The sequence below is a fragment of the Dromiciops gliroides genome, chromosome 5 (genome assembly GCF_019393635.1).
Source record: "Dromiciops gliroides isolate mDroGli1 chromosome 5, mDroGli1.pri, whole genome shotgun sequence".
Taxonomy (NCBI): domain Eukaryota; kingdom Metazoa; phylum Chordata; class Mammalia; order Microbiotheria; family Microbiotheriidae; genus Dromiciops; species Dromiciops gliroides.
Window position 1 is genome coordinate 248,503,604 of NC_057865.1, and position 22,063 is coordinate 248,525,666.

General features: G+C 37.2%; 1 protein-coding gene across 1 annotated transcript; it reads left to right on the top strand.

The window, feature by feature from the left end:
• The first annotated feature begins 1,322 nt into the window (after positions 1 to 1,322).
• On the top strand, positions 1,323 to 19,054 carry GLIPR1L1 (GLIPR1 like 1). The gene is made up of 6 exons (XM_043967690.1): positions 1,323 to 1,526; positions 12,145 to 12,390; positions 13,627 to 13,724; positions 16,476 to 16,564; positions 18,782 to 18,808; positions 18,894 to 19,054. Exons 1-6 carry the CDS (start codon positions 1,338 to 1,340, stop codon positions 19,052 to 19,054), a joined length of 810 nt encoding a protein of 269 aa, XP_043823625.1. The 5' UTR covers positions 1,323 to 1,337.
• Positions 19,055 to 22,063: the final 3,009 nt, after the last annotated feature.

Sequence of the window (22,063 nt, forward strand, 5' to 3'; positions counted from 1 at the left end):
TCCACAGACATTTAATACAGTGCCTTGCACCAAGTATTTAATCGATGCTTGCTTAATTCTCTAACGTCTTGTATACTGACAGGTTGGAGGATCTGAGCCCATGTCATAGGACCATATATGGAGTAAGAGCTTAATGGGACCTTAGACACCATTTAGTCCAACTCTTGCATTTTTACAGATAAGGAAACTGAGGCACAGAAAGATTAAGTGAATTATCAAGGGTCATATAGTTAATGTCTGAAGTGGAATGTGGACTCAGGTCTTCCTAATTGTCTGCCCAACGGAGTAGCCCTATGTGCTGTATGTTACAACATTTCGCCAAGAAACGCAGGAAAGCAATTCTTAAACCTCTTTTCCCCATCCCCAACCCCCCAAGCGCTGTCCTGTTTTATTGATGTGTTATTGAGACTTGAGTTATTGCTATTCTAATTGCAAGTATGGTCCCCGTCCAACTCATTTAACTTCTCTCAATTTGTTTCCTTTGCTATAAAATAACAGCACCTACCAAACAGGTCTACTATAAGAAACAAAGTGCAAAGTGTTTTGCGAACCTTTATGGGTTTCTATACATTCTAGCTATTGTTGCGTTATCTTTATTCTCCTTCTCCCTGGGGTTTTGGATTAGGTTTTCCTTTGTTTGCCCCTCTCAGTCTTTAATCATGCTGTCAAACGACAGAGCTCGCAAAGTCACGTCCAGCAGACCCCAGAGCTTTCAGAGAGAGGATTTTGGAGCAGGGAGGCCACCCTGGAGGTGGGAACCAGAACTGGGGAGTGTGGAGGCAAAGCAGGTGTGGGAAGAGGGCAGTGGAGGAGTACGCGAGAAACAGCCAGAAGTTGGACTGCAATGTTAGATATCCTGAATAAGACTGCAAGAGTAAGCGGCACGGGGGCAGCTAGGTGGCACAGTGGATAGAGCACCAGACCTGGATTGAGGAAGGACCTGAGTTCAAATCCGGCGTCAGACCCTTGACACTTACTAGCTGTGTGGCCCTGGGCAAGTCGCTTAACCCCAATTGCTTCACACACACACACACACAAAGAGTAAGCCGCACGTCAAGCACAAGAGTGCACAAGCTGGAAACGGAGAAAACGAGTGCCTGCCGAGTCTCCAAAACCAGAGGTGGGGCAGGTATGCGCAGAGCCGGGTTAAAGGCTGGCTAAGATGGAGGCAGGGTTTGGGGCTGGTGTGGACGAGGTAAGGGCGCGACTAAGGCGTGGTCAGGGCGGGGCAGAACCATCCGTTGGGGGGGCAGTTAGTGGCTGTTAGGAGCCTGTTGAGATGTTCCAAAGTCCCTCCAGTATCTCAAGAATTCAATCCCCAACCCAAATTGCTAGCCATGATGCTGGATCGGAGGCTCCCCTGGCTCTGGGCCTTGATCCTGGGGCTTGTGGCCACAGCACCATCCCCTGACCTGCAGTCCCAAATCCCACCCATCACAGATCCCAAGTTTATCGAGGATTGTGTCAAAACCCACAATGAGTTGCGGTCCCAGGTCTCGCCAGCTTCTGGAAACATGAGATATATGGTAAGAAAGAACCTGGATGGCATCATAATAATTAAACATAGTTAACATTTATCTAACACTTTATCGTTTCCAAAGCCTAGGTCTTGTTTGTTGTTAATTCATTATTTTTTTGTATTCTGAATAGAATTTTATTTTCCAAAATATATGTAAAAACAAAATTTTAACATCAATTTTTAAAGACTTTGTGTTCCAACTTCTCTTCCTCCCTCCATTCCCACACCCCACCCACAAGAACTCAATCGATTCAAAATAAGTTATAAATGAGTAGTCATGGAAAAATTCCCTAGGTCTTGTTTGAACCTCAAAACAATACTGCGAGGTAGGAAGCATAAGTATTCTTCTCTCTATTTTACATGTGAGATAACCAAAGCCTGGAGAGAAGCAAAGGCTAATCATTTGGTAGACTTTGAGCTGGAATGGACCATCAAGGTCATTTTGGTACAACGGCTCATTTTTTAGATGAAGGAATCAAGGCTGAGTGGTGAGGCCTTTGTCAAAAGGTCACACAGCGGGCAGTTAGGTGGTGCAGTGGATAAAGCACCGGCCCTGGATTCAGGAGTATCTGAGTTCAAATCCAGCCTCAGACACTTGACACTTACTAGCTGTGTGACCCTGGGCAAGTTGTTTAACCCTAACTGCCTCACCAAAAAAAAAAAAAGGTCACACAGGCAGTAAGTGATGGAACTAGGATTCAAACCCAGGTCCTCCATCTGCAAATCCAGCATTCTGTCCACTGCATCATGCTGTATGTTAGTATCTATGACTGGAAGGAATTTTTTAAATCACCTACTAGTCTAGCCTCTTCATTTTCAAGATGAAGAAACTGAGTACTCCCACAGTCACACAAATAGCATTAGTCCTCAGATTCATGCCCAGCACTCCTGATTTTAAATCCAGTGTTCTTTCCATTATATCAAAGTAGCACAAGTATCTTCCTTATTGGATTGCTTTCTCTTCCCCCTTCCACTTCCATAATCTAATGCTAATCATCACTGCCATTTTACAGCTGGTATATACAGATGTTGGAAACACTTTGCCATTTTTTTTGCCTTTGTTCCCAATACTTTTTGTTGTTGGTTATTTTTTTTAAGTGGGCAGTGAGGGTTAAGTGACTTGCCCAAGGTCACACAGCTAGTGTCAAGGCCAGATTTGAACTCAGGTCCTCCTGAATCCAAGGCCAGTGCTTTATCCACTGTGCCACATAGCTGCCCCCATGTGTTCCCAATACTTTAAAAAATTTTCAGTAGTATGTTTAAACACTTGACTATTAAATCTTGATTGTATGCCATAGCTTTTACATTAGTATCATTATTATACTTTCTTCTCATTTCTCTTAAATTCTGATCTTTGCTCTGTGGATGGTCTGACTGTAGGAAGTCAGCTCAAAAATAACTCCCAATTCCATAATGTCTCTGCAATTTCTCCCCACTCTCACTTTTTCCCATCTTTGCATCAAAATTGCCAAATATAAGGGTTTGATAATTTGATAATTTATTAACTTCTTAATCAAATTTCTTTACCACTTCATCATCAGCAACCAACCTTGGTACTTAAGCAGCAGTTATTTTAATAGTGATTCATTTACACGTACTTATGATGTAATATTTAAAGTCCTAATGTCTCATTAGATAATGTATCTTAGAGTTTTGGGACATAGGACAAAACCCATTCCACCAATAACTTTTTTGCTTCTCCAAGAAGTACCCGAGGGCCATCCTTCCATTCAGATGCAACTTCCTTCTTTCTCCTAGTTTTGTTGATAGCAAGAATAGATAGGGTTTACCTTCTCCAGTAATTAGTCCTCTCATTTGTCATTGGACAACAATCTCACATTCAGAGTTCCAACATTCAAATTAAAGTCCAAAAGGGATATTATTCTTCCTCTTCCTCCCACCTCCATATTCTCTTCCCACCAACTCTGTGGCCATTACTGCAGAATATCATACATAAATACACAAATAACATTTATAGAGTACTTAATATTTGCAAAGTACTTTACATGTATCACCTATGACTATCCCCACTTTACAGAAGGGGAAAGTGAGGCACAGTGAAGTCAAGAAACTGACACAGGGTCACATAGCTTATAAATTCTAAAACAGGATTCAAACTCGTCTCTTCCTGACTGAGTCACGTGTTTTACATACTGTCCCACTACATAGGACTGAGGACCTTCAATTTATTTTTCTTTATTTTATGAGTTGCCATAGCCAAAACAATTCCATCACTAGCTGGCCAACCTACTGGTGATATGATTCTACATAGAGTGGCAATTAAAAAATTCCAAAAGACATAGTTTCTGTATAATTTAATCATTTTATTAATAATTCCAGCACAGTTTTCCTTTTTTCTTTTTTCCCCAGCATTTTTATTTTATTTATTCATTTGTTCGTTTATTTATTTTTGCAGGGCAATGAGGGTTAAGTGACTTGCCCAGGGTCACACAGCTAGTAAGTGTCAAGTGTCTGAGGCTGGATTTGAACTCAGATCCACCTGAATCCAGGAACAGTGCTTTATCCACTGCACCACATAGCTGCCCCAGCATATTTATTAATAAAAGGATGGTCATTTGACTGTCTCTTTTAGACCAAAGTCCCCTTAATGGTGGTGTACTCACAGTGTATATGCCCTTCAAAGAGTAGGTATTCCTAAGGGGTGCCGATCAACTGTGATTGGTTAACAGAAGGGGAGGTGGGCTATATGAAAATGAGGATGTTGGGGGTACAAGGCACGCAAACCTTGTTCAAAGAGACCTCAAGATCTGGTCCTAAGGAACTTAGCAGGGGGTTTCTAATATATTTCTACTTAAAAATTAGAGGCTATAGCACTAGTCTTTGGAATTAAGTATTTATTAAATCATATTAAATGTTAGTAAAGAGAGAGCACATGGCTCTGAAAGTTCAGAAGCCCACCCTGCATTACCTAGGATAGAGAGACTGTGAGGGGGCCCTTACACACTGCTCAAAGCTAATTGGCTGTCATCATTCAAATCTATTGGTTTATTGGACATAAGGGTGGTCCATATTAAAATGAGTGGGGGGGGCGCAGCTAGGTGGCACAGTGGATAAAGCACCAGTCCTGGATTCAGGAGGACCTCAGTTCAAATCAGCCTCAGACACTTGACACTTACTAGTTGTGTGACCCTGTGTAAGTTGCTTAATCCGCATTGCCCCGCAAAAATAAATAAACAAACAAACAAACAAACAAATGAAAAGTGAGTAAAAAAATAAATGAGCGAATAAATAAATAAAATGAGCAGTACATGCTAAGGTCAGAGTTCAGAGGACAGACCCTCTAAGGGGAAAAACTTTCAGGTAGGTGTGGTTTCAATCTCTATTGTGTCTCCAATTTTACTGACTCTTGACTGGTTTTAAAACAGATCAGGCAAGGCTCCCAATAGCGGGCCTCTGGGACACTGAAAACTCATTATTTTCTCACAATGTCTAGGGTTCCACATCAGCAGGTAAAAGGGCCCCAAGTCTCATACCAACATTTGAGATGACACTGAATATACTGGGTGCAAAAAGTTTTCATTTCACCCCTTAGCAAATATAGATAGGAAGCACAAAAGAAATGTCAATCTGTAACCAATATATACTATGTGTGGTATAGTGACTCCCATTTCTTTATGAGTTTGAAACTAGTGCTTTAGGGTAACCCTCACCAGTATTTTAATGGATCTCACAAGGAAGTTCATCTACATGAGTGATTTCAATTACTATCTATAAGAATATTACTCTCAAATTTACATGTCTTTTTAAAAATATAGTCCACTCCCAGTCATCTCGGCCAATTATATTTGATGGCTGTTTGATGGACCACCTACTGTTTGGAAGGGTATATAAGTTGTGAATCCATAATAATTTTTGTCTTTTGTCTAAAAGAGAGCTATTGACCATCCTTTTTATTAATAACCTGCCAGTCATTAATAAAATAATTAAATTACCCAGAAACTGTCTCTCATATTTTTAATCATCATACCAAGTTTCATAGGCATACAACAATGAGGTTAGTACAATGGCTCTGTAAATCTCTCTTTTCCACACTTTCCTTTGGAGCCTCCCAAACACTGAGAAAGCTCTGATAATATGTGTAGCACTTCATCATCTTTGTGTACATCCTTGGAAAGTAAACTACCAAGATAAGTGAACTTACCTACAGCATTAAAATTTTCTCCATTTGCTGTAACCATGCTGACTGGTGGAGAACCTGTGTTTTCTTGGTGTTAATTGTTAGGCCAAAATTAGCATAAGCAGGAGATATATGATTTATACTTTGCTGCATCTCAGCATCACAGGCTGCATTGAATGTGTAATCATCTGTGAACAAATCATGGTAAACAAACTCTCCCTCCACTTTAGTCTTGGCTTATAGCCTTTTCAAGTTATAATGATGACCTTGATACCATTTCATCCTCATTGAAAGCATCCAGAAATGTTGCTGAAAACATCATAATAAGAAAAGCATGGGAGCAAACCCAACGGGGAAAGCATGATAGCATCATCCATTATCCAGAACCCATGAAGGCATGCCATCGTGAAACCAATGTACAATACTGACAAACTTCCCCAGGTAACCAAGTTTTCAATGATTTCCCATACGCCATCATGACTGACTGTATCAAAGGTATTGGTCAGATTGACAGATGTTGTATATAGACCTCTGTTCTGTTCCTGGCATTTCTCCTACAGTTGTCAGGCAGCAAACACCATATTGACCATTTCTTGGCCTTTTATGAAGCCACATTGGTTCTTGGGTAGATGACTATCTTCCTGGCGAAGGATTGGCCTATGAAGGGGTTCTCTAGAAAGACTCTTACCTGCACTGACTAACAGAGAGACCCTCCCCACCACTCATGATTGTCATAGGATGACTTATTTCCTTTGCCTTTATAGAGATGGACAATGGAGGCATTCTTGAACTTTTAGGGTGATAACCTCCTCTTGCCTTATAACCTGGGAGATTTTAGTCAGACTTTGTATGAACAATGGACCCTCCCCACCGACCTTGTAAATCTCAGCTGGAATGGAATCAGCACCAGAAACTTTGTCATATGAGAGGAACCTAAAGACTTCCAAAACTTCTTCATCAGTTGGAAGTTCAGCTAGAGAGAGATTTATGTCAACAGGTGGTACATGGTCAGTAGTTTCAATACTGATTGATGATGGTCTGTTGAGAATACTATGGAAGTGTTCAGACAATCTCTTCAGGACCATGTCCTTATCAGTAATCAGTGTGGCTACATCAGCACTGAGTAATTGATTAGTGAGTACTGAGTAATGCACTATAGGTTTTTCGCCTATAATTAACCTTCATGGCATCATAAAAGCACTCTGTATTGTTACTATCAGCATAAGGAGTTAAATGCTGCCTTCTTAGAGACAAATGAACTATCATGATGATAAACCTTGTGGAGTTCTCAATTTTTCATTTGGTAGCTTCTGAATTTCCCCATCATTGTCATTAAACCAGTCTTGATGCTAAAGGAGTGTTCTGGCCCAGATGAGTAAATGCAGTGCTATACCCCAAATCTCTGAACACTGCCCACTTATTTTTCTGCTCCATTGTTGCCAATCATGTATTGGCTGTTTTCTCTCCATTTTAGTAACAAACTGTTCACACTAGAAGTGCTCTAATCTGGTGACATTAAGTCTTGTGGTAATCATCTTCCCTTAGGGTTGCTGCTTTTGTTCAGTGCAAATATTTAGCTTGAAAAGGATGTCTATGATTAATCCAGCGCTCTACATCGTCTTCCTCACTCTCACATCCTGTCTCTTGTCCTTACAATGACCATCTATTAGATGCCAATGTTTGCTGTGAGAGTATATCCATATTGCATTCAGGTAAATGGAAGATAGTGGTTGGTGATGAGAAGATCATGAGAAGCACGTCTTCATTAGTAAGGGACAATTGCTATGTTGTTTCCTACTCCACTCCTCCCAAGAACTCCCTGCCACATCTGGTAGTCTGAAACTAATCTAGCATGAAATTCACCCAGAATTATCAGCTTGTCCTTTTTCGGCACACTAATGATGAAGGTCTCCAGGTCTTCATAAAATTTTCTATGACCTCATAAGAGCTTATCATGATGAGAACATATGCACAGATAATGGTGGTGGTGTGCTTTCTTGAAAGTGGCAATCACATTGTCATGAATCTGTCATTCTTTCCTTTAGGTAAGTATACAAGCTTGTCAACTAGATTAGTTTTGATTGCAAAACCTAGGCCAGCTTCCCAATGCTCCCCATTACTTTAGCCACTCCAGAAAAAGATGTATCTAGCTCCAACTTCAGTAAGCTGGCCTTCATTTGCCAGCCTTGTTTTACTCAGTGTTGCTATTTGAATGCAATATGTGCTGAGTTCTCTTTCAACAACAGTTGTTCATCTTTAAGGTCTACTGGATTTTGTGTTGTCCATAAGAATATGCACATTCTACATACTAATGGTCAGTGGAATCATCTTGCAAAAGTTTTGGGGTGTGTGTGTGTGTGTGTGTTTCAAGCTGCAGGGTCAGATTCCCACCTACTGTGGGAAGCAGGCCTGGGTTGGGTAAAGCAGACAATTTTTAGAACACCTTTTCTGGCCCCTTCCTCATGTCAGGAGGCAAGAAATGAGATCTTTCAAAAGGCTACTCAGTTACACAGGGTGCTGCTAAATCCCATTACTGACTCAGTCCAATAAGATGATGACCCTATGACCTGGGCAACCTGTGTGCAGGGTTGTGACTACAGCTCCCAGTGTATCCACACTTACTGCTTCATCACTTACCTTTTGACACGGATTTTTGAGATAGGTAAAAATGGTCAAAATTATTTGGGTGACAGGCAGCTAGGTGGTTCAGTAGATAAAGTGCCAGGCCTGGATTCAGAAGGACCTGAGTTCAAATCCGGCCTCAGACACTTGATACTTACTAGCTGTATGACCCTGGGCAAGTGACTTAACCCTCACTGCCCTGCACAAAAAAAACAAGTATGATATGGGTGATGTCTTTTGACATTGGCTTAAATGAGGCAGAGTAGGGCAAAGTCATCAGCCTCAATATCTCTTACAGTCATTGTAGTCCAGTGGCAAGACAAAAGTCAGGATGACTGACAATTTAGTATGCATCATCACTATCTGACCACAGTCTAAGCAGTCCATAACACCTACATCAGCTGTTTTTGTAATCATTGGAACAAATTGTTCTCATCTGCCCTTTCCACTGGGGAAGTCTTCACATGCTTACGGGTAGACACCTCCTAACTCATCAATGGGTTTGAGGCCCATTGGTTACCCTAAACCTGGTTTAGCCCATCTGCTGAGATGGTTTACTGGGGTGTAGCCACTGAGCATGCCACAGCTTCTTGGAGCCACAAGTGAGACTTGGGTGAATCAGGTAAATATACTAAAGGTGGAAAGCAGCCCTAAATAGGGCTTAGCAGCCCTCATACCCTGCATGTATTAACTAATTTTTTAAAAAAATTCATCAGTCTTGGGGCAGCTAGGTGGCATAGTGGATAGAGCACCAACCCTGGATTCAGGAGGACCTGAGTTCAAATCCGGCCTCAGACCCTTGACACTTACTAGCTATGTGACCCTGGGCAAGTCACTTAACCCCAATTGCCTCACCAAAAAAAAAAGAAAAGAAAAGAAAAGAAAAAGAGAAAATTCATCAGTTTTAGTATCAGTCACCTAGCATTCATTAAGTACCCATTATGTACTGAAGTAAGTGCTAGAGATATAAAGAAAGTCAAAAGACAGCACTTGCTCATAAGGAGCTCATAATCTAGTTGGGGAGACAACATTCAAACAAGTATGTATGAATAAGATATACACAGGATAAACTGGAGATGATCTCAGGGAAGGTGAAAGCATTAAGGGGGATCAGGAGGTCAGGGACATCTTTTTGCAGGTGGGACTTTAGCTGAATCTTGAAGAAACCCAGGAAAGCCAAGAGGTTGAGATACTGAGGAGAGAATAACAGACATGGGGGACATCCAGTATGGGTCCAGGCAAGGATGCCAATGTTGTTGGATCACAGAATATATTGGGAGTAGGGATATAAGGTTTAAGAATGATGTAGGGGCAGCTAGGTGGCACAGTGGATAGAGCACCGACTCTGGAGTCAGGAGTACCTGAGTTCAAATCCAGCCTCAGACACTTAACACTTACTAGCTGTGTGACCCTGGGCAAGTCACTTAACCCCAATTGCCTCGCTTTAAAAAAAAAAAAAAGAATGATGTAGGAAGGAGCCAGGTTATGGAGAACTTTGAAAACTAAACAGATTATTTTAAATCTCATCCTAGAGGCAATAGAGAGTCATTGAAAAAAATCAAATGGGGATATTGGAGAGGTTGACATGGTCAGTCTTGGGCTTTAGGAAGATCAATTTGGCAGCTGAGTGGAGAATGGAATGGAGTGGGGTGAGACTTGAGGTAGAAGAACCAAAAAGCTAACTATTGCAGCAATCTAAGTGTATGGTTATAAGGGCATGCACTAGGGCTAATCATTCAGTCAAATAGCATTTATTAAGCAACTACATGCCAGGAACTGTGTTAAGTACCTATGATACAAAGAAAGGCAAAAAACCCAAAACAGACTCCAAAAAAGGTGCACCAAATCAACAGCAACAACAACAACAGCGATAGCCCTTGCTTTCAAAGAGTTCAGTGTATCGGTTGAAGTGTGAGAGGAGAGAAAATAATCAAATTCTTAAAACTGTCCAGATTATTCCTGGGTATGAAGTATATTCATCCTCTAAGCTCTCTAAAAGAGTATTACTCTCCCCTCCCTTACCAGAAGACTTGAAACTTCCTATATAATTGTGGAAGCAGAATGACAAAATGTGAAATGTGAAAGAATCTCTCCAAGTATTTCATAGAAGATCTACCAGACAGATGAGATGACTTCTTTTCTCTTATTCTTTTGATAGCTTAGGATATCATCGAATGCTTCCCTCCCTTCCTCCCCTTTCTCCCTATGCTGTCCATTTCTCACTGTTGTTCTAAGAGTGACCCACTTCCTTTTGAAGTCAGACAAATCCTATATAATGCCCTTTTGGGAACAAGTGACCACTGATAACACTTCCCAGGAAGATTACACACACTCGGTTCCCTTTGGTCACTTTCTGAGTTGTCATTTTAATTCCTCTGAGTCACCAGTTCTCCATTGTTCACATCCCTATAGCATCATGAGGAGAATACAGTTTATTGGTAGTAATGATTAGTTTGGAATCATTGGCATTTGCAGCAAAGAACAGTTTGGAATCTTTAAAATAATTATCTATTTTTTCTGAAATGCAATCTACCTTGATCTCCTTCTGTTTGAATCAAGTGAGAATTCACTGTCCTTCTGCCATATCTGTCTAGGATATAATTACCCAAAATGCTGATCCTTTAACTGAATGTCACATAACGATAGTTCCTGTCAATTATGCATCCACCCCTCTGATCCATACCTGCTTCTATCATCTAATTCTGAATTTTGTTTCTTATTTCCTCATCCCTGTTTACTCTCTGTTCAGTGTTTTATCACATCCTAACTTGTGTTATTGCTATTTGTATACATGTTATCCCTTTTTTATTCAACTGTAAATTTCTTGGATAAAAGTCAATAAATATATATTATGTCATATATTTGCTAGGCCCTGTGCTAAGCACTGGAATCAATTTTTGTTTTACAGATTTATGACACATGTTTAATGAAGACTTCTAGAATGGAGCAGGGAAATGTGTTTTTAAAACAGGCTGCTTATTTAGGCAAAAAATGCATACTTAATACTCTTCACTTCAAAGAAGAACACAATATAAATGCTGAATAAATATTGGATTGATCTGGTTTTGAAGGAAATAAAAGGCATGATGAGACTTCAAAATATGTCATGTTAATGTGTAAAGAAGTAGAAATTGTTCTTAAGTTTGAAAATAGATTTGCTATATAGCAACCGTCTTTGATCTTTTTTTTTAAGTGAGGCAATTGGGGTTAAGTGACTTGCCCAGGGTCACACAGCTGGTAAGTGTTAAGTGTCTGAGGTCGGATTCGAACTCAGGTACTCCTGACTCCAGGGCCAGTGCTCTATCCACTGCTCCATCTAGCTGCCCCCGTCTTTGATCTTTTAAGGCAAATCTTAACCTCTTTTCAGAATTGAGAATGTATAGCCATGTAAAATGGATTACATGAAGTTTGTTGTAATGTTTCATATATCAAAGTGTTTTGTAGCTATAAGAATCAGCAGACAAATCTGACAAAATTAGGAAATACCACCTACAGAAGTACTAACCTGATGATGGACAATCTGCCTGTTATCTATGAACCAGCCTAATTCAGTTCAGAGAAGTTTCTCTCTAGGTTTGTTGCAAGGTGATGATTTATTTATCTATTTGTTTGTCATAGCAACTCACCAACACCATCCATGATGTTGCAGAAGTGATATCATTGGTATAGGGAGTATCCATATTGTCAACATGGATTCTTGTTTAGTAACTTAAAGTAACCAAGGAAATGAGAATATGATTTTAAAGAATAGCTGACTACGCATTTGTATTTTATAAGAATAATACATGTAAATGTTAAAAATATTTTTGTTTTACTTTAATCTTTGAATGTGCACAATTTGGTTGCTTTTATTTTTCTCTTTCAGACTTGGGATGAGGCTTTAGCAAAGACTGCCAGAGGATGGGCAAGGAAATGTGTTTTCCAACATAATATCCATATAGGCAAGAAACATGCATGCCATCCTGTTTTTAAAAATGTAGGAGAAAATCTATGGATGGGCACACTATCCAACCATGTTCCCCAAAGCGCTATTAATGCTTGGTACAATGAAACCAAATATTATGATTTAGGCTCCAATTCATGTACAAAAGTCTGTGGCCATTACACTCAGGTAAATATATTTTATTCTTTTGCCTATTACTCTTATTGAAAACCATGAATAAAACACTATTTAAAGAATCAACTTTGATGAAACTGTTATGCTTGGTACTGTGTTCATTATGTAGAAACTCCGAAATCTGCCTAGAGATGGTTTATTTGGTTGAATGATTATATACTAATTTTGTAAAACACAGTTAACCTCCTACCCCGAATCTCTCTTTAGAAATATTTCATATATATAAATATACATATGCATATAAACATATATGTTGGAGTACCAAATACATGTGCATATACATGGACATATACATATACATACATATATACATTATAACTATTATATGTTATTATGTATACAAAAATTATATGTTCTCTTGCCCTAAAAATATTTAAAGTGGACTTGAGAAGACCAAAATAACACATAAGCTTCTGCAAAATTATCAAGTCCAAGATCAAATGGTAGATATAGACTTGATCAGAAATGGAAGTTCGTTATCTGAGAATGCTTCCTAAGAGAGAAATGCTGTCTGGGACTCGAAAAAAAATGGTGCACCAGATTTGGAAAAGAGGAGAAAGTTGTGCATGCCAAATAAGAAATAACATATAAGCAAAGACACAAAGACAGAAATTATTAAATTAAGGAATTGTATATTCTCAATATTTTCCAACAGTGTATGTCTTTAATTCATTTACATGTTAAAAATCCTTGCTGAAACTGATTCCATTAAACAAAACTCCTTAAAAGAATTTGCTGTGCTTTCCTTTGTATATCTAAATGGGACCCTAAAGGGAAAAGAAACTCCACTTCTCTTTCCTTCTTTATTATATCCTGCTGATCCGTAGAATGCCTTATTTTCATAGCAGTAAAAAAAAGGGTTTCATTAGATCACTTTCAGAAATAAGTCTTTTGGGGCAGCTAAATGGTACAATGGAAAAAGCACCTGCCCTCGATTCAGGAGGACTTGAGTTCAAATTCGGCCTCAGACACTTGACACTAGCTGTGTGACCCTGGGCAAGTCACTTAACCTTCATTGCCCCCCCCCACACACACACACACAAAAAAACAAAAGAAAAAGAAAACCTCTTTTTTGGAGTAGAAGGGAGACTGCAGAGGTATCCAAGGAGTTCTAAATGACTCATTTCTTGTCTGCCCCCAAAAGTACAGTTTATTTCCAGATGGTCATGTAATGTAGGCATTGCCTTATAATTTTCATGGTGTTTTATTTTTAAATCCATTTTCCTCTAGGTTGTTTGGGCCACTACCTATAAAGTTGGCTGTGCTCTTAAACTGTGTCCTAATTTAGGAAAACGTATTGCAATATTCTTATGTAATTATGCACCTCCGTAAGTAATTTTATTTAAAAGCATTTTAAAATAAAAATAAGCAATAGAGCTGTTTGGTATTAGGAATAGTAATATTAAAATCCTTAAAGATATGTAATTCAAGGGGAATAGATTTAATAAAAAGGGGTTGGGAAGTAGTACTATGTACAAGAAAACATATAACAGTGTAACCCTGTAGAAGACTATCCTTTACCTCCTCCAGAGATCACTGAGACATTGTCATAGAGATGTTGGAGGATCAAATATGGACATGGTTGTCTAGAACTCTGTTTTTCAAAGGGTACAATGACTTGTGTACTGCATGCTTCTTTCATTAGTTTTGATGCATAATTTTGCTCTTCACACATTCATTTAGAACTTTATAAATTATGAAGTACCTACTATGGCCTCCTTTTGTATTTAACAGAGAACTCTATGAATCATTAGAACCCAAACAAAATAAAATGTCTGAACTGAAAGAAGTTGCAAATCTTTTATTATTTTGAATGTGGCATCTTTGAAGTTGATGTCTATGTTGGTTACAAGGTGATGATTTATTTATCTATTTGTTTGTCACAACAACTCACCAACACCATCCACAATGTTGCAGAAGGGTTATGATCAGTGTTGATAGAGGGAGTATCCCTGTTAATTCTTGGTCATTTACTTAAAGTAACCAAGGGGAGATATTTGTCAAAATAAATAAAGATACAATGAAATAGATAATGTTAATATGTGGTTTTCTAGGTCAGTATGTAACCAGCAGGGTTCCTTATGTACAGTTTAGTGTCCCAGTTTCTATTTGAGTTGGACACCACTGTTCTAGATTCATGGTAAACCGTTACATTGATCAGAGTTCCAAGTCTTTCACTCTTGTTTTCCTTTGCAGTATTGAAGTCATATAAATTGTTCTTCTGTTTATACAAGCCTTCCCAGGTTTCTCTAAATCCATACTAATATAATTTCTTAAAGCACAGCAATATTCTAATATTGACATACCATAATTTGTTCATGTATTACTCAAATAATGGGAACCTCATTTAGGTCCCATTCTTTGCTACAACAAAATTGTTGCTGTAAATATTTTTTAATATATTTATTTTTTCTCTCCATCTTTAATCTCTTTGGGGTATGTGTCTAACAGTGATATTGCTGGGGTCAAAGGGTAGGCACGATTAACTTTTGGGGTACAGTTCTAAATTGTTTTCCAGAATGGTCAAACTATTCCACAGCTCCCCCAATAATGGATTAAAGTGTTTACCCTTCCACTGTCCCTTCAACAATTGTCCTTTTTTGGGGGTCATTTTTACTAGTCTGAGGAGCATACAGTGTAATGTGAGAGTTGTTTTACATTTCTCATTAATAACTTTCATTAGTTTTAAAATGAAGTCTAACAAATGTTAAGGAGATGGGAAACAACTCTTAAATTATCATAGAAGTAAATTAGAAGATAATTTTGATATATCTTCTTGAATAAACAATGCATAAATATAATGTCATTTCCTACCATCTTTACTTCCCCATAAAAAAGCAGCCTATAAAGTTTGGTTTTGGAGTAATTAACAGGAAGTAGTGAAGTAGTTACTTTAGAACTCCTTGTTAGCCAATCAATCAACATTTATTTAAGCACCAATGATGTACCTGGCACTGTGCCACCAAAAGTGGTCCCACCAAAGTGTTCAGTTACATTAAGTGAAAAGTTTGAAAACTATGTCTAATCTCACTGTTGAATATAACAGTGGCAGCAAGACAATCAGTATAATCCTGAGAATTTGGGGGTGAGTCCATTTATAATGCTATTCACTAATTTTTCTCAATAAGGGCATTCGTTAAAATATACTATCTTTTTTCTCTTTATTGTGATTTGTGTGCTTACTGGCTTCTTGCATCTAAAAGTCAACTATTTTCTACTTATATTTAGTGTAAATGAAAGTATACTTTTTTGTCTTAAAAGAATTCTTTAATTCAAAAGTGGAATGCCCCTTTCTAAAAACTATAGTACTTTTAATCTTTTTTTAGTGGTTTTTGCAGTTTGGTTAAGCCTTTGCAGAATAATGCTTTATATGCCAAAAAAAAAATACACAGGTTTAAAAATGTAACTAATTTTATTGAAATACAGATTTCAAAATATTTGAAAAATAGAGCATGTATCCTAGCCCTGTAACAGGCAAGTAATGTTTGCTGAAGTGAATTATATTTTGCAAAGCTTTCAGAAACCAGCATTTTGGGGAGGGGGGGGGGAGGTGAGACAATCGGGTTAAGTGATTGGCCCAGGATCACCCAGCTAGTAAGTGTCAAGTGTCTGAGACTGGATTTGAACTCAGATCCTCCTCACTCTATAGCCAGCATTCTATCTGCTGAGCCACCTAGTTGCCCCCATATTTTCTTTTTTCTTTGTTTTTTTTTTCTTTTCTGTCTTCCTTCCTTCCTTCCTTCCTTCCTTCCTTCCTTCCTTCCTTCCTTTCTTTCTTTCTTTCTTCCTTTCTTTCTTTTTTCTCTTTCTTTCTTTCTTTCTTTTTGTGGGGCAATGAGGGTTAAGTGACTTGCCCAGGGTCACACAGATAGCAAGTATCAAGTGTCTGAGGCTGGATTTGAATGCAGGTCCTCCTGAATCCAGGGCCGATGCTTTAGCCACTACACCACCTAGCTGCTCCCCACTCCCATATTTTCTTAATGTATTTAATCATAATGCACTCGGATTTTTTAAATGAACAAAATTGAAATGATAGTCATTGATATATCAATAGTTAATGAATATTATTATTTTTATAGAGGGAACATGGTTGGAAGGAGACCTTATTTGAAAGAAACAGCATGCGGTGCTTGTGAGGAAGGAGATATTTGTGAAAATGAACTATGCAGTAAGCAACAAAAACAACAACAACAAATCACAAAATGAATTAAATGGGATAGGAGAATTTCCACAGTTGAATGATTTTAAAATCTTGAGCTTCTTACTCTATAGAAAGCTAGCTGATAAAGCATCACTGAGTCACAGAATATTAGAAGGAATAATAATAACTAATAATAATAATAACAAGCATTTGTAGTATATTCCTTTAAGGTTTACAAAGGACTTTACAAATATTTATCTCATTTTATCCTTACAGCAGTACTGGGAGGTAGATGCTATTATTATCCTCATTTTAAAGATGAGAAAACAGAGGTTAAGTGATTTGTTCAGTTACATGACTCAGTAAGTGTCTAAGGCCATATTTGAACTTCTTTGCTCCAAACCCAATGCTCTATCTACTGTGCCACCAACGCATACCCAAACAAGAATATGCTCTACAATATACTCCCCATAAGCAGACCCCCAGCCTTTATTTAACAAAGAATTCACTCCTGAGAGCAGTTCATTCCATTTTGGGTTTTAATTATTAGGAAGTTTCTTATAATGAGCTGAATTTTGCCTCTGCAACTTCTACTCATTATTTGTAAGTCCTCTGGGGGCAAGAGGAACAGGTGTAAATGCCTTTATACAAGACAGCCTTTCAAGCACTTTAAGACCATTGCCATATCTGTCCTAAGTGCCCTCTTATCCAGGCCAAATATTTTCATTTCCTTCTAATTATTCCTATATGGTGCGATCTCAAGACCCTTTAATATCTTTGTCCCTTCCTCTGAGCTCTGTCTAGCTCACCAGTATCTCTCCTAAAATACCAGATGTAACTATAAACAGAAATGAAATCTCTTCAGGGATAGAAATGATAATATTGGCATCTTCCAAAGCTCGATGCCCTATAGCTATGTTTGTTGAATGAACAAAAACATAAAGCTCCTTTGAGTTTACTTAATAACATGTTACCTTCCCACTCCATCCCTAGCAAAATTCCTTAGTTCTAATGCATTTATCCAAAAACAATGTTCTACTTGGAATCAGGAGAGACTTGAATTCCAGTGCCATCATCAATGCTTACCAGCTTTGTGAACATGAGCAAATTATAAGTATTTCTTCATCTGCAAAATATATTATCCACGCTTGCCTCGCAGAGTTATTATGGGGGCCAAATGGGATCATGTATGTAAAATATGTTGTATAATTATAATCCTAAAAGTGCATTATAAATGTCAATTTCAATGTTATTACTGTGAATCTAGTGGAGAAGGAGAAGGGGAAGGGAGGAGAATAAGCAATTATATAGCACCTAATATGTTCTAGGTGCTATGCTAAGTGCTTCAAAAGTAGTATCTCATGCTATGCTCACAAAATCCCTGAGACTTGTAAGTGCTGTTATTATCCCTATTTTACAGATGAAGAAACTGAGGCAAAAAAGTTAAGTGATTTGCCCAGGGTCATACTGTTTAGTAAGTATATGAAGTTGGATTTGAACTCAGATCTTCCCAACTCCAGGCCCAGTGTTTTATCTACTACACCATTCAGATCCTCTGGAAGAAATTTTAGGTACCATGATACTTTGAAGAAAATTTTTTTTCAATGGGTCAGACAGATTTTTCACCTTTCAAATAACACCCTTTTGTGCTGGGCCTACCTTCCCTCATACTTTTCTATAGCTAACAAGGAATAACTACTAAAGATACCATTTTTTCTGACTTGCAAATTATATAAAAAAATTAAATATGATTATTCAAGCATCATTCCCACATTCTACCACTTAATTAGTGAGGAGAATGTCCCTGAAAAACTGGCATAAAGAAATCTTTTGAAAGGGCAAGGATGTGGAGAGATTCTGGGAATTTGGAATAGTGGGGCACTCACTGAGGTCTTGAGATAGCTAAGGGGCCCTGGGTGCTGGCAGTTCCTTAGTGTCAGGATGGAAAAAAAAAGGCAGGGGGAATGGAAGGGGTTGAAAGGTGCTGCTAAGAATTCTTTTTTCACAATTTTAGCTAGGACTAACATGTGTATATAAAAAGGCTTCTTACAAATGTTTTCTGATTCACAGCTGCTGTCAATAATTTGAAAGCATAAACTTTCAAATGCTGTATTTGCTCATCTCTAAATCTTCCTATTATGTGTTTAAAAATAACTAAAATTAGATTCCTAAATTGATAGCCTTATTTCGAAGTAAAAAGAAAACCCTAAAGACATTTTGATTTGTATTTTTTTCTTTTTCTAGAAAATACAGTCCGTGATAAGATCTTAAGTATGTATATATAAATATATTTCATTATTAATTTATTTGTTTAGTGTGAGATTATTCTAACTATTCTGTTCTGTTGTTGTAACAGGTTACCCTTATTGGAATCCAAGTTGGGAAGTTCCTCGTCGGTTTTCATGTAATCCATACTGTCAATTCTATCTGCCAATTAGATTAATAGGAATGGTCTTAGCAGTTCTAGGTGTTTTTATAGTACAAATCAAATATCCAAGCCTGCATTTAATGCATTAGTTTATGACTAAGGCTGAACTACCATCAGTCAAATTCTCTACTAAACCTCCATGCCGTAAACGTCTCTTCCATTTGAATTAAATAGCAAGTCAGAAGAGATCCTGTAGAGAAGGGAAGAATTGGCTAATGGAATCAGGTAGTAAGGCTGGAAAATTTATGTGAATTTGGAATTATAGCTGTGTAAATGTGAAAATATTGTCATATTCCCATTTCCCAGTAGAACTTGAGTGCCATTGTATTAAAGATAAAGTTGCTGTAAAGTATAAAACAAATGAATTGGTGTACTTTGCTTTGGCTCCAAAACTTACCTTCAAGAATAAAAAATTCACAATAAAGAGTATTTGAGCATTTTTAGTTCAATTGTGACATAGGGTTGTCCATTATATTTATATAAATATATTTTTTTAAATAATACTGAAAGCTTAACTCTTAAGACTATTATATAGCAATTGGCAGTGGATAGGAATTTCAAAATTAAAGAAAGGGAAGTTTCCAAACTGACTATGAACTCTTAATAAGTAAATTCATAGTTTTTTTAACTCAAAATCTTATTTTAGAACAAGCGAACAAAAATTGCTTTGTTTTGACAAAGTTAACAACATAAAATTTTTTAACCTTTTTAAATATAAAAGAAAACTGTGAGTAATGAACGAATCTTTGCTCTGAGATAAAAGATGGCTTTATCTCTAACAAAGGCCAAAGAGGTAATTTCGCATTTTCCTACATGGTGACAAAATAATTTGTTTTCAATTCATTCAGTTTTTAAAATTGCATTGTTTGGCTACTAAATTGACTTTCTTTTTTCACTGTCAACCAATATTGTAAAAAGAATGTAGTTTGTAAAATTAACTATTGTGAAACAGATAGTATTTTTCCATTAACTTCCATTGCTAAAAGGGGGCAAGAGGAGTAGTTTCCCTGACATTGTATATTTTAGCCCAAATACCTGGGTTACTGGTTATTTCTATACAAAACAAATATTAGTATTAAAGTTAAAAAGGTCAGTCTACAGGTTTGTGTTTCTAAGTATCTCAATATTTCCAGCTACCTGAATAATTGATGCAACATAAGCAAATATGTTCAGGTTATTTTTTTTAATGTTAGAATTTGGTATTTTGGAATATTGTAGATGTAGTCATTGCCCTCATCAGGTTTTAATAATATGAACCCTTTCATTATTAAAATTTGAGTTAATAATGGCTACCAAACATGGTTTAAAGAACATAAAGACAAACTCACACATGAAAACAATACCATGTAAGTCAAATTACTTTTTCTACTTGTCTAATTTCTATTTATCATTTGATTTGTTATGCTATATTACTAAATTTTGCTTAATATAAAACATACAATTAAAACACTATTTTAGGACAGAAGTCTTCAATTGCTCAGATTAATTATATTTAAAAGTTTGCCAGGTTATTTGAAACATATTGTTGAGAAAGATATATGTGTGTATGTGTATATATAGAATAAGAGAGAAAGAGAGAAGATAGATTAATAATTTAATTGGTCCATGCAGTATGATAAATACAAATATAAAATACTATTTATTCATATATATATACATATATGTAATTCTATATAATGTAATTTAAAATAACCTGTTTTTCATTGCCTTTCTTAAAGTATTATATTGGTGTTGACATTTTCTTAAGGTTTACTGTTAATATTTTTTAAACTTAAAAACATGAATAATTACATTTCCAATTAAATACACAGGTTCTGATGGTAGTACTTGGGCCATGTAATTAAGTTACCATATTCATTGTTCATAAAGTATGTAATAATTTGTACTCTTTCACAATGCAAATGTTTATCTAATTGTGTTTTGTAACCCACCAATAAAATGAATGTACACCATAAAATGCTCACAAAACAAGGTCTTCATTTCTAAATGTTAGAATTCACTTGCTGTTTATGGCTTATGTGATCAGCAAGGTGACTGGGAGTAGTCATTGTTCCTCATATCTTTCTGGACTAAAAAATTCTAGAAACACAGGAAATATTCACCAAACCTATAGTAATTAAGGCTAACCTCATAACATAAGAAGATAATCACAGGGGCAGCTAGGTGGCACAGTGGATAGAGCACCAGCCCTGGAGTCAGGAGTACCTGAGTTCAAATCCGGCTTCAGACACTTAACACTTACTAGCTGTGTGACCCTGGGCAAGTCACTTAACCCCAATTGCCTCACTAAAAATTAAAAAAAATTAAAAGAAAAAAAGAAAAAGATAATCACCATGAAAGGTAGGAGCTTCATGAAATAGCATTGGAGAATCCCACTCCAAATCCCTTCTCCAAGCCTGGACTGCCACAGGATCACTTCAAGCAGACTCATAGGCTTGGTTCCTGCCTGGTTCCCCTGCAGTAAGTAGTCAGGATGACTTATTCAAGGGAGTATAACTGTCTACTTTAGTGATTTTAATCTACTATTCCTCCTCCTTTTCCCTCTTTTTCTTCACCTGACTGGACACAATTGTATATATATCTTTGTCTTCTTCAATAGGGTTTATCTAAATGCATATTGATTGATTAAAATAGTGTATTATTTTTGTTGCTGTTGTTTTCAAGTCAATTTGGGTGCTTCTAACCCTGGCTTCAAAAGAGAAAATGGAAGAAGAGAATTCTACTTTAGGTTGTTGAAAGAAAAGACTCTGGAAAGACATGAGAAGAATTGTCAGTTTGCAGCATATCCATCAACAACAAAAACAGCAGTAGTACCATTAAAAAGCAACATGGAATAGTAGGTGGAAAGTAGACCTGGAACCAGGGAGAGCTCAATTCAAGCCTTGCCGCAGATGTACTGGCCATAGGACGCCGAGAGGGACCCTAAACCCCTCAGTGCTCATGGTCAGTGGTTGCCAATATATTTTGTTGTGGTTGTTCTGTGAACCTCTTTCAACAAACACAACAAAAATGTGAATTCCAAGATTAATTTAATATTCCACTGATATTTATAATATAGAATATAATTTACTTTTTAAGGAGCCATTAAAGAATTTTGA